At 41.0% G+C, this 14,011-nt stretch overlaps 1 protein-coding gene across 5 annotated transcripts in view; it reads left to right on the top strand.

The window, feature by feature from the left end:
• Positions 1–14,011, top strand: part of RASA2 (RAS p21 protein activator 2) — a 184,273-nt gene that overhangs the window by 64,766 nt on the left and 105,496 nt on the right. For all 5 annotated transcript variants that reach the window (XM_073359814.1, XM_073359811.1, XM_073359812.1 and 2 more), the window contains 2 exons: positions 7,223–7,326; positions 9,221–9,315. In XM_073359814.1, the coding sequence (XP_073215915.1) occupies positions 7,223–7,326; positions 9,221–9,315 (199 nt within the window). The remainder of the gene's footprint in view (positions 1–7,222; positions 7,327–9,220; positions 9,316–14,011) is intronic.

Below are 14,011 nucleotides of genomic sequence, written 5' to 3'. Positions count from 1 at the left end.
GTATTCATTATTCAGCCTTTTATTAGAATACTACTTTGGTGTCTGAATCCTGCAGAACCTGTTTCTAGAGTACAGGAGTCAAATTTTCCCACTCAGTCTTTAGTTTTTGTGATATCTCCTTATTTGATATTGATATAACTCTTGAAATTCTTGTTTCTTGGACATGTAACTTACGCAAACATAGTATAGTTCTTTAGTGGCTAAACCAGCCACTTTTCCGACACAAGTTACATTGGCATAAAGCTGCTGCGGTTAGTATATCACTTGTGTGCATACATACTTGGCTTCTTTCATCAGCATTCTGCATATTCACCAGTAGTGTTTGTTTTGATGCACAATGTAGTGCATTATGGGTTGATATCCGTACAACTCACCATCATGTAGTGCCCTCTTTTGGCAATGCATGGTGGGGCAGAAACCAGTCATGCAGGGATGACAAGGACTATGGGGTCAAGTCCCCATCATGCAGCTTTCTCCATCCCATAATACCATCTCTATCCAATAATTTTCACATGTATTTTGAAAATCCCACAAAGCTGCAAAGGACTTGTCACCGTCTGCCATTTCTCATAGAAGCATGGAGCCTGCACTATTGTCCTGATTATTGCAAGCATAGGACACACAATCATCCAGTTTTTGGAGAGCTGCAAGAAGAGTCACGGGGAACATGACAATTTCCTAGAGGTCAGATTGCTGTGGGACAAAGCAAGAACCAATTCATGATTGTTGGTGGAATTCATGGAGCACCTGCGAACAGTGGAGCACTCCTTCTGGGCCCGAGATACGAGCACTGACTGGTGGGTTTAAATCATAATACAGGCTTGGGATGACAAGTAGTGGCTGCAGAACTTTTAGCTTCACAGGCCACATGTGGCTTCAAGGCCACATTCTTGGATTTGTGTGCTGAGCTCACCCCAGCCCTCTACTGCAGGGACACGAAAGTGAGCTGCACTGACTGCTAAGAAGCAAGTGGCAATTGTACTTTGGAAACTAGCAACACTGGATTGCTACCAGTCAGGATGTAATAATTTTGGAGTTGGAAAATCCACTGTGGGGTTCGTTGTCATACAGGTGTGTAGGGCCATTAATTATCTCCTGCTACACAGGACTGTTTCTCTCACTCTCTCTGCAGTGTGCAGGTCATAATGGATGGATTTGTAGCCATGGGGTTCCCAAACTGCGGTGAAGTAATAGATGACACACACAGCCATATTTTTGGCACCAAACTGCCTTTCCACAGAGTACATAAACAGAAAGGGCTATTTTTTTAAGATAATGTAAGTGCTCATGGATCACTGGGGATGTTTCACTGACATCAGTGTTGGCTGGTAAGGGAAGGTTCATGGCACTGGTCTTTTTAAGAACACAGGACTGTTCAGAAAGCTACAGGTGGAGACTTGCTCTCCTGACAAATTACCATTGGTGATGTTGAAATGCCAGTAGTGCTTCTGGGGAACCCAGCCTAGCCTGGCTCTCGTGGCTCATGAAGCTGTACACAAGTCACCTCAGCACCAAGGACAGATTCAATGACTATCTCCGCATGTGTGGAATGACAATTGAATGTGCTTTTAGAAGGTTGAAGGGGCACTGGCATTGTTTGCTTTCAAGATCAAATCTCAGTGAGAAATATATCCCCAATGGTTATGCCTGCCTTTTGTATCTGCATAGTATCTGTAAAGCAAAATAGGAAAAGTTGCTGCTGGGATGGAGGTGGAGCAGCTGCCTGAGTTTGAACAGCCAGATACAATGGCTATCAGAAGAACTCAGGGATGCTTTGAAAGAGCACTTTAACAGCAAGCCATGGTAATATGTTATGATGTACTGCACTTTACCTGGCTCTGCAGTTTGGGGGGCCTGTTAGGAAGTGTATGGTGCTTAGTACGCATCTGTGACTGTAACACTGACAATGCGCCTGTTAATTTTGTGGTGCTTTATGTACATTTATGACTTACACTGTTTCTCACTGGTCCCATGAATTGTATCACAAGTATACAATCTCAAATAAGTGGGTGATTTCAATACCACCAGCTATTCTGTAGCATATGTTGGGAACTAATAATAGTGAATTTATTTCCCAAACAATAGAGGTTTTTATTGAGTAACAACCACATCAAAAATACTCTGCGTTAAAAGCAATTATATTAACACCATAACACACATTGAACAAAGATTAAAGAAGGAAAAGAAACATTCATGTCCATTTTAGCTACATATACATAAACTGTGACTCTCATAGGTTAGTATATATGAAGCTGTGGTTGGCCTTAATATCCCCTGGTGTGGAGTGAGCGTTAAGGATGTGGCCCCTGATGCCACATGCAAAGTTGAGGGGTGTGGAGATGGTCGGAAGGTGCTATACTGGAATTTTCCATGGACTGCAAAGGGAGGCAAGCCTGGGACTCCTGAAGCCATAGGTCTACAAGAGTGTGCAGTATTTGTATTTTCTGATGGAGAACCCCCATTATGTCATGTTGCATCTCCAACTCCTGGGCCTTTCTCCTGTTCACTCCTTTCCTTTTCCATACAGTCTGCAGTAGTCAGCCTCCAGACCCTCAATTCATGGTCTGATGCAGCCTTGGCTTGCAGGATCTCACTGAACATGTAATCCTGCATCCTCTCTTCTCCTTATCTCGCTCAGGTGTTCTGTGGGTGTGGAGGGAGAACCCTGTAAGCCTGTAATGGCAGCAGCTAGAAATAAAACACAGAAGTACTACTGCCATTTTGATCACAACAAAAAGCAAACGTTAAGGTTTAGAACTGCCTTCCCTTGCTCCCCTGCAGTTTTAAACAAGACATGCTTATTGACACTTCTGCTTCGGGGTGCTTGTGCCTGACACCAGTCACTGTTCCAGCCATGTAAGTATGTCCTGCAAGGGATGAGGGAATTGCTTGGTTGAATGAAACTGAGAATAGGGCAATGGCACTGAATACTGGCACCACTTTCCACAAGCTGTAGTGTTTTGTTTTTTTCTTTTAATCTGACATCTCACTCCTGACGGGAACAAAGACACAGAGAACACAGCTGCTGCAGGAGTGCTGAAGCTGCCGAGGCCTATATGCTATTAGCCTGTGTGCTGCAATGGTGTCTGCTGAAGTTATCGGTAATTGGTATGGGAAAGTGTCCTGCCACAGAGGAAGAAATAAAGCTGCTGCCCTTGAAACCTTCAGAAGAGGATTGCAGGGTATCACCATGGAAGTTTCATCGAGATCTCTCAGGAGGATTCAAGGGACATCCCTGTGTACATAAACTGCTCCACGTAGCTGCCTCTACCCCCACGCAACTAACTTTACCTTTCTCTGTTGTACCAATACCTATTATAGTACAAGAAAGTTAATGAAAAGCCATAGCTGTGTCTTGCTAAGTTGTAATGGGAAATAAATTTACACACTTACTCCATGTTTCTTCCCCTGCATCAGGCTTGTCTGTGCTTGACTGCTGGGACTGACTGAACTGCGGTGGAGTCTGAAACAGGTCCTGGTTCATGTCGTAGCTGGGTTTTCCCCTCCCCCACTCGCATGTCCCACCTCCTCTTCATCCTTGCTGTTCACATCCGGGCCCTGTGACTCAGGCGTCTTAGAGGTATCCACAACCACATGCAGGCTTTCTGCCAGTATGGCATGTACACCTCTACCCTGATATAACGTGGTCCTTGGGAACCAAAAAATCTTACCATCTTATAGGTGAGACCACATTATATCTAGGTAGGGAGAGGAACTGCTCCCCACCCTAGCTCACCCCTCCGCCTCCTCCCACGAGTGCTCCACAGCTCCTCTTCTCCCCCCTCCCAGGCTTGCCGTGCCAATTGGAGCTGTGGCGTGCTCATGGGAGGAGGCGGAGTGGAGGTGAGCTGGGGCGCGGGGGCCACAGCAAGTAAAAGGGGGAGCGCAGAGGAACCGCTTGTGGTAACATGAATTCAGATATAACGGGGTAAAGCAGCCCCGTTCCCCGGAGTGCTGCTTTACCGTGTTATATCGGAATTCGCGTTATATCGGACCGCATTATATCGGGGTAGAGGTGTAGTTCTTTGTAAAAATAGAAGGTCTGCAGCTTGGCACTTGATCAACTGTTGGCTTTACTGGCCTTCTGGAATGCCTGCCACAGTTCGTTTGCTTTCATATGGTACTGCCATGATGATTCCTGTCATATCCCTTCTCCTGCATCTCTTGGCTCATTGATGGCCACATTTCTATGGATATGTTTGTTCTGTAGATGTTGCATAGCCTCTTCTCACAGGCCCAGGAGATCCAATATCTCCTGTCTACCCCAAGCTGCAGCGTATCTGGTCAGCTGGGCAGTTGTGCCCAACAATGAAGAATTGCTAGGTGTGCTCGCCAAGCTGGATAATCAAGAAAAGGCACTTCAAAAATTTGCAGAGCTTTAAAGGAGGGAGGCACCTTCTGGTCTCTGTGACCCCTGGGCAGTCACGGTCACAATTGTGACCCAGGGCAGTCAGTCTGAGGCATTGTGGGACAACTTCTGGGGGACTGTTAGACAGTGTATTACCTCTGTCACCCCTACGTTTGCGCTTCATCAACCTTAATATATCGACCATGGCTCAACGCCGCTCAGAGGTTGGGTTACTTTGTCAGTATAATGGAGAGTTTACATTGATGGGGAAACAAATTTTAAGTGTAGACACATGTACAATTAGTCGACCTAAGGCAGCTCACTTGGATCTAATTTTATAGAGTAGACCTGGCCTGGGTAACTTTCTCCTAGTTGCTATATGCACTGGAAATAAGCTTCTGAAATCTTGTCACCAGTGTTGAAACATAGTGAATGTGCACATTTCTATTTGTTTATAAATACACATATACAATAAAGGTTTATAGCCATTCTTTTTAAGTGCACTGGAACTGTAAAAGTTCAGGTTTATTGGCCATGTCAAAACCTTTACCGATTCAGTGCACTTAAAAACAGAGTTTCTCGGTATTAACTTTTATAAGAACATTTATATGGTGGTACCCAAATCTTGTAAGTATCTCTTTATTAAAAAGAGGATTCTCCTTTTAGCTTCTTAACATAACTACATTGAGAGCCATTAGTTGCACAGTACAATTGTGATGGGGCACTCTACTCGCTAGTAGATGACATCACCTCCTCCTGGCCATTCTGGGGATTAGTGTCACAAGGTCAACTCCCTTTCCTGCATTTATATTCAGTCTCTTTCTGTCTGCAGCCCCTCTCTTGGTCCATGAGTTACTACTGCCTCTTCGTGACTCAGCCCTACAGCCAGGTCACTATACATGTTATCCACTTCTGGGGTACCAAAGTCTGCCTTCTCATCCCAGGCAGTCTTTCCTTTCACTGCCTCATAGTACCACTTCCTCGGTGGCTGGCGGGGAAACCGGCCCCACTCTCTCTTCCAGCTGAGGGACCTTCTAATCAGCAACCAAAGTTTGTTCCCTTCTAGACCTTGCTGCCTTTCCCTGAGCCCTTTCCTTCCCATCTCTGGGGTTGCCAACTATGCTACTCTCTCCCAGGGAGCAACTGCAGGCTACTTGTCTTAGCAGCCCCAAACACTCCTCCCCTCTCCCAGGGAGTCACTGCAGCCCCTCTGTATCCGCTCAGTGGCTTCATACAAGCCCTGCCTGTTCCTACACAGGTAAGCTTCCTCGAATTAGGGCTTTCTTCTCAGTCTTAATTTTCCCAGCTTGCAGCCCAATAGGTAAATTGGCCCATCTGAACACCCCATCACAACAATATTTATAAAATTAATTTGTGTGTGTATTATATATACTGAAACCAAATGACTCTTAACTATAATAGAAATTGGCACTTAAATCTTATTGATGTATAACATTGTAATAGAATTTTCGTTTTGTTTTTTTCTTGAGAAAACTCAGGATCTTGGATGCCCGCTGAATTTCTCCAACATACAACTTATATTAATAAAGTGGAAAAACTTCACTAAAGAGTTAAGATGGTTACTGTTTCAGTGGAGTCTAACATTGGTTTTTGTCTGTACAAATCTATGAAATGCCATAAAACAAGCTATGTTCTAGCAGCAAATGAGCCAAAGTGGGATGTGCGTTAGTAGACTGTTGGTGCATGCTGTTATGCTTGAGGTAAAAAGTCTACTAATGCACACCCCTATTGTGGCTCATTGCTATGCTAATTTAGAATACCAAATTAAATCAGAAAAGGGGAAACTTGCCATTCTGTGTTGTACTAGTATTTATTAATTGAGCTAACTCTTCCCAATTCTGAGTATAGATGATGATAAATGGTGTATAAAGTCATATTGTTAATTTTACAAACAATACTTCTTACAAATTTATAATTAAACCTAAATGACCGTTTTCAAATAAAGTATATTAATTACATGATACTACTTTATTTGCTTGGTACATCATTAAATAGTACGTCTCACAGGCACTTGTCCGAATTGAGGTCCTACTGTAGTAACAACTACTAATATAAATTACGTTGTGGAAATGTCCTCTGGTTAAACATCTCTGGAAAGAAGTTGACACTAGAATTAAGGGGATTTTTGGAACCTTCAAATATCAGTCAAGAACTACATATTAGGATATTTACCTGTGAATTTGGACTTCTCTCAAACTACGAACCCCACGTACTGAGTTGGAAAAGTAAATCAGTGCACAGAACAATGATATTCTGATCTAGCAGACAAAGAAAGGGTCACTTTCTGCCACAGGGATCAACTATACAAGTTTGAAGAAATCTTGGTTCCATTTTTTTTTAGAAATAAGTCCTTTAGGGTACAGGCTTTCTTTTCTGGAAAGATGCGAATAAATATGTTGAAAGAACCTAAATAATTCCTCTGAAATTTTAGTGCTTGACTTAATTTCTTTTGATCACTTAAATTTACAAATGTCTTTGTTTTAACACTGGAATCTTTGTCATCGTAGACCTGAACATCTGTCTCAGTAGTTACTAGTATAATATATCACTAGAATATTGTGGCCACAGAAACAAATGAGTAAACAAAACTTTAAAACTCTGGAGTGCCTCAGTTATTTGGTGAACTGGGAAGGAGCGAGATTTCCCTTCATAACTTGAACATTTTGGAAAATGGGATTCTTGAACTCTGGAGAAGAGAAAAATCTCTCCTGCATGTAATTTAATTTTTTTTGTGAAACATTACATCTGGGTTAAAATTTAACTTGCTAAATTCTAGCAGATGTCATCTTCTATAAATTCTACAACAAAATATTTTGCTATTTACAGTTACTTCCCCCCCTTTTTTTTTCCCAGTCCTTTCTTTGGTGAAGAGTTTTACTTCGAGATTCCAAGAACATTCCAGTGTTTGTCCTTCTATATTTATGATAAGAGCGTTTTACAAAGAGTCCTACGTATAGGTAAGAACTAGTATATTCTGAAAATAACCTTTACTGTTGAAATTATATAAAATATGTTTATAGTTTAAAGCAGGGGTGGGGAAGCTACAGCCCACAGGCCAGATCCAGTCTGCCATCCATTTTAATCTGGCCTTCGAGCTTCCGCTGGGGAACAGAGTCTGGGGCTTCCCCCACGCCGGTGCTCCAGCTGGGGAGCAGGGTCAAGGGCTGCTCCCGAAAGCAGTGGTATGGCCTCTGTCTGGCTCCTACACGTGGGGGCAGCCAGGGGGCTCTGCTCTGCACACTGCCCCCACCCCAAGCACCGCCCTGCAGCTCCCATTGGCCGGGAACTGCAGCCAATGGGAGCTGCAGTGATAGTGTCTGCAGACAGGGCAGTGTGTAGAGCTGCCTGGTCATGCTTCTGTGTAGGAGCCGAAGCAGGGATATGCCATTGCTTCCTGGAGCCGTTTGAGGTCAGCACTGCCCTGAGTCTGCACCCCTGATCCCACTCCTACCCTCTGAACCCCTTGATCTAAGCCTGGAGTACCCTCTTGCACCCCTTCTCTCACCCCAACTCCTTGGTCCTAGCCCGGAGCACCCTCCTAGACCCCAAACTCCTCATCACCAGTCCCGCCCCAGCCCTGATCCCCCTCCCGCCCTCCGAACTCCTCTATTCCAGCCCTGAGCTCCCTCCCTCCCTCCCCCATAACTCCTCATTTCTGGCCTCAGCCAGAGCCCTCATCCCCTCCTGCACCCCAACCCCAATTTTGTGAGCTTTCATGGCCTGCTATACAATTTCTATTCCCAGATGTGGCCCTTGGGCCAAATAGTTTGCCCACCCCGGTCTAAAGGTGTGTGTTTTTTTTTTTTTTTTTGTACAGACAGTTTTAGCTCAGCACACAGTTTAAAATAATTAAAATGCAGTACCGTTCTATATTGGGTACAGGAGTCTGCTTAATTTTGTCCTATTCTAACTTGGCCCTTTTGGAGGGTGATAGAACAACTTGATATAATTACTCGCCATATTCAGTGCATTTCAGAAAAATATGTAATTTACCCTTTGGTTTCTACAGCTCTATGCCAACAAAATATGTGGATCATTGCTTGTATTTTGGAGCTATATAGTGGAAGTACTTTACACCCCCCCACCCCCCACCCAATTTTCTGAAGACCTCCTAAGACATTTAGTTTTGTCATGAAATGGCTAAAAGGTACATATACTGCAAAATGTTTTACGTGAGCGGGCTTACCTGATAAAATGGAAGGAAATGTACATTTTCACTGTATCCTTGCCCTTTTGCCGCTACTTTTATGAAGACTCTTTGGATAAATAGTTCCTTTAAAAACTCTTGTTAACTGTTCAGTGGAAATAGTTACTTCACATTACTTGAACTGAGGAAGGAAATACTCTGTGCAAGCATGCCAGATAATTTGGTATAATCACTTTTCAAATAGCAATCAGTGCAAAAGCTATCTACCTTTCAATTTTCTATTTTTTAAACATTCTTCGACACCTTATTCTCTTAAACATTAATTTTGTTTAGCATTTAAAGGGACATATTAACTTGTTTTCAGGCAGAAGTTTAATTTTACCTAGTAATGTTACTTGTCACATCCAAGGTACTGAGTATAATTAAAGAGATTTTTCTCCAGTTGGTTTACTGTTTGTATAGTCCTTTTTCACTGTTTTCTCTTGGTGAGTAGTTTCCCTTATTTGTTTGGGTCTTTCATACAGCATCAAAGGAGAAAAATAATTTTAAAAATTATAGTATATTTTCCACTTTTTATGTTTTAAACAACTTGAATTTTTAAAAAAAGACTTAATTTTATATTGAAGTTGTCTCTTATTAAAAGCAATATCTTATGCTTCCATGGGAAAGTCAGTTTCTTACATTATCACACTCTTTTTCTGTAGGAAAGGTAGCAATCAAAAAAGAGGACTTATGCAAATATACCAGCAAAGAGACATGGTTTCTGATTCAGCCTGTTGATTCTAATTCAGAGGTCCAGGTAACTATTAATGCTTAAAATAAAGAAAAAATGTTACATATATGGTAAAAGTTCTAGTTGCAGTAAGATAACTATTTTTAGGAGCTACAGAAAACTTTGCCAGATGGATGGGGAGCATCTGGGTAATTTCTGTAACTTTTTAAATGCCTGCTTCATTTCTAATAGTAATAGCCATGCATTTCTAAAATGGCTATGTTGTATTGTTTCTCGTGACAGCTTTTCAAGAAGTAACGTTATTGAGAGAGCAATCTTGGAAGGAAATTATAGTAACTGTGTGTGTGTGTGTGTTTACTTTACAAATATATATTGACTTGAAAACCTTGTGCAAGAGGCATGTGCCTGCAGAGAGGAGGGGTGAAGAACTGGGAAACATACAAACTTGTTGTGTCTTTTCTATTTAAGTATCTTGGTAGTATAGCACAGTGTTCAATATATATAATTTGAAATGGTGTTTGAAGGACCTCAGGGTTGGAGTATTCTGGGGTGCCCTTCCTAGGGAGTTTTAAAATACCTGACACAGGGTACATTCCAAAAATAATAATTTTTCTCTTCTTGAGCCTCTGAGTTTAGTTTTGCTGGCAGTGTTGTCTTAGCAGCACCTAAAGTTGAGTTGTATTCTGCTGTAAGCAGGGAAAGTGCATTAGTCCTCCTTTCAATTTGATGGAGAAAATTCAACAGGAGGCTCTTGAGAACCTCCTTTAGAAAGTTGCTGTTGTGGTAACCATATATCTTAAACTTAGTACAGTTTTCTCAAACTTACATAAGGGCAGGACCCACAACCCTTCAGATTGAAACTTTCTGTAAAAGGGGGATCTATGGCTGAGATTTTCAAATAGGGTAGACATGTTAATGCCCAGAATTACCCACTTGTGCATTGTAATCATACACATGTAGAATTACATTACCTGGGCAGGCAGGTAGGCACAGAATTGTGTGCCCGAACTTGTTGGAAAATCTGTCTTTGTGCAAAGCAACATCTGAATTAATATCATATACTAGTAGAATAAATCAAAACGGGCTTAATTTAGTATCTCATTCTTCCCTCCAATACGATGTGAGTGCTAATCAACCATACCCTTCTCCCAGAAAGCCATGCAGAAATGTCATCCCTTCTTTGGTCTAAGTGGGTATCACACTTGATTCTTATTTGCAAAGAAATGTGGAACAATAGCTTGCTTTTAGCTGTATACTCTACATATATTAGGCAAATATGAAGCTGTTCATAAACAACTTTAGTGTATAGTGTTCTAGATACAGAAAAATATCAAACTTGGCTCTCTCAAATAACAATGCAGGAAATAAAAAAGAGAGTACTTGTGGCACGTTAGAGACTAACCAATTTATTTGAGCATAAGCTTTTGTGAGCTACAGCTCAAAATGTTCATTTCTTCCAAAACCGGCTTGTAAATGCCACTTTTTCTATACAGTCCACTCTTCAGACTACGCACTTAGCCATCTGTTCTCTGCTGCTTTCCACCTGACTCCTCCCATCCCTAATTATGGGTGCAACTGGATGATGTGGCACTGAAGGAGCATATATGTTCCTCTGGTGTATTCAGGATACACTTTTTTGCTCTTTGGGCTTTTTTTTTCTCTTCTACCTTTTTATTAATTTAGTGAAGCTGTGCTTACCATATGCCTGATGAATGACCTAAATTTTCATACAGAGGCAAAATGTTGGCCATTGCTGATATAACATGAACACTTAATTAGGAAATGTCAGCAATAGAGATGCTAATTCTGATTAACTATAGAGCTGTTCTGTGTTCTGATATACAATTTGCAGATGCAGCAAAACTAGATGGAATCATGAAGTACTTTTTTTTTCTTACTAACAAGCTTATCTAGATTTCTTTTGCATTATACTACCAGCAGTGCATTTTACCATTTCTGAGGGGAGTGCATTGTTTGCCACATGGTTTTTAGATAAGTGAAAATAACCATGCAAAACCCCACAGTATTTCAACAAATTTTGACAATTTCTAGAAGCACAAGAGGTTGGATTTATCCAAGGAGTGTCTACACTTACCTCCAGAACAATCGATCCAGCGGGGTCGATTATTGCATCTAGTGAAGACGCAATAAATCGACCACTGAGCACTCTCCTGTTGACTCCGGTACTCCACCAGAGCGAGAGGCGCTGGCAGAGTCAATGGGCGAGTGTCAGCAGTCAATTTACCGCGGTGTCTTCACCGCAGTAAGTAGATCTAAGTATGTTGACTTAAGCTACGTTAGTCATGGTGTAGACCAGGCCTTGGGTCCACTAGACAATCTAGGTCCCTGGTGTCATCCACCAATAAGCATTCAGAAGGACTGGGGAAAGGGTCTTCTGGCATGAGAAGCTCCCTGCTTCCAGTGTCTTCATATCAGGGGTCCTTGGCTCCAGCTCTAGAACCCGTACCATCTGGATTGACCCCTGCCATGGTGCCAACTACTTCTGTGCAACAAGATCAGCAACAAGAGTCTGTTGGTACGATGTCAGAGGCATATGCAACAACATTAGACCTATTCAGCCTTTGATGCGGGAGTTCCCAATGGCACAGGAGAGAGCTCGCCTGGTACCAATGAGTGCACAGACACTGGCTATAGGCTTCCTTGAGTCTAGTGGTTTGGTACTGTAGGGTGATAAAGCATCAGACCATCTGGTGTTTTCTCTACTGTTGCAGTCTAGGGTAAACCTACCTTGATATCCCCTGATACAGCACCTCTGTGGACAGGGACTCAGGGTCTTTCTCTGAGGTAGGCTGGTTCTCTGGTTCTGAATCTAAGTTTTTCACTAAGCTGGTTATGGTTTCCTTAACTATCTTGTTCTATAAGCCATTCACTATGGTTTTAAAAACAAAAAAGTCACATAAGTTGTGTAGTCCCTTGTATCAGTAATCAGGGGCTATATAATGAAGTTTTTTGTAGCTAGCTTTAAGCTAACAATGTTATGGTAACACTGTTAATCAGGGTCGATTTGATTTAAATCGATTTGATTTAAATCATGATTTAAATCCCTACTTAAGAAGACTCAATTTAATTGTGGTTTTCTACATAAAAGTGCATTCTTATTGGTTGTTATAACCTTTTAATACATATTCTTCACAACTCAGAGATGTAGGTTTCATTTTTAGAAGGTACACACTATACATTTTTAAACAGTGATTTATTTTGAAAACTTTTCAGATTAGTTTTACAGCTATATCAGAAGACGAATGATTGTTTGGTTATTTCATTTATCAAAGGTAATTTAAGCAGATATTTATGAAGTCATTGGGAGGTGAACTGTCTCCAATTCAACAGGTTAATCATTAATAATTGGGGGATTTTCTTGCCATGCTGTATTAGGAAGAGAACATCACCAGACATTTAAAAGGTTTTATTTTACCAAAACAACGTTAAGTATTCTGGATTTTTTTTCTTCAACAGAAAACCTATAATATTTTAACCAAACAAACCTATGTCCCTCACTTCTCACATTTATCTCCAGACTTCTCCTTGTCCAGATCTATTCCGCCCCCAACAAACTTCTATTCATTGAACTTTTTGAAACTTTCTACTTTGAGAGAGAGAGTAAGGGATTGACCGTGTATACAAATTTGCAGAGGGACAATAGAGTTGAGGTCTGTTGTTTCTCATCTCTATATATTTATTTATTTTAAAACGTTTTTGCTGTTAACAAGCATGTTACCTCTGGATACACAAATCCAGTTTGAGAACTGCAAAACTAAGCATCTCTGATAGTATCGTCTAGACTGAGCACTGGGTCCCATTGGGTAGATAGAAAGATTAACCTAAATAATCTATACTGAAGCCCCATGAGATTGGATCCCTAAACCATGAACTATTGCAACTCATTTACAAAACTTTTTTTAAACATTGCATGAATACATTGTCTCATACTATAGAATTAGAATGTATAATCCGTATTCCATGATGAGATATCTTTGAGCTACAATGTATCTTAATTAAAACTATCTTTAGATTTTTTTTAATAAAATGCTTTTTGAGGGAAAAAAGCTGATTTAAATAAAAAAAAAATTTTTTTTAAAAACATTTTTATCCACCTTGCTACTGATAGCTCTTCACTTGGTATTCAAGAGCTCTTTCTAATATTACTGGCATCATCTTTAGTATCTCATTGTTTTACCCTGTAAATCTATTTTGTATGACATCATTTCTGTGCTTACACAAGGCTTGACAAATATTTTCTTAATGTACTTGTCATTCAGTGCATGTAGTAACAGTTTACGAAATACTTGGCAGGGATCCCAAAATAGTTACTGTTGAAACTTCCTTATGAAAGAAACTTCTAAGTCTCCACCTCTCTTCTGCTCCTCCCATGCATCCAGTGATGTACACAGAGGAAAACGGCCTTTGCCCCAAAGGAATTAGAACATAAACGTTTCATTTTTCTGACATATACATGTTTTGATGTAAGCGTGCAAGAGCTCAGCTAAGGGTTTTATTGTCTTTATGGGGCAGCAACAGTAGCAGTGTTTTATAGGTCAAGTTGTAGCTTGTTCCAACTAGTAAAAATCAGTCTTGTATCTTCCCACCCACTCCCCAAATTCTTCAGAGCAGTGTGTTCTTTATGAATCTAATCTTATGGTGTCTCACCATAGAATCTTTTAGCTAACTTTTAGGTAATCTAAACTTGTACATATTTAATCACCATAAGTCTTTAGATAAACCTGTGTTAATGGACTATGTT

This window comes from Lepidochelys kempii, chromosome 9, assembly GCF_965140265.1.
Source record: "Lepidochelys kempii isolate rLepKem1 chromosome 9, rLepKem1.hap2, whole genome shotgun sequence".
Lineage (NCBI taxonomy): Eukaryota > Metazoa > Chordata > Testudines > Cheloniidae > Lepidochelys > Lepidochelys kempii.
The sequence above is the reverse complement of the archived record's forward strand: the minus strand, read 5'-3'. Positions and strand labels throughout refer to the sequence as shown.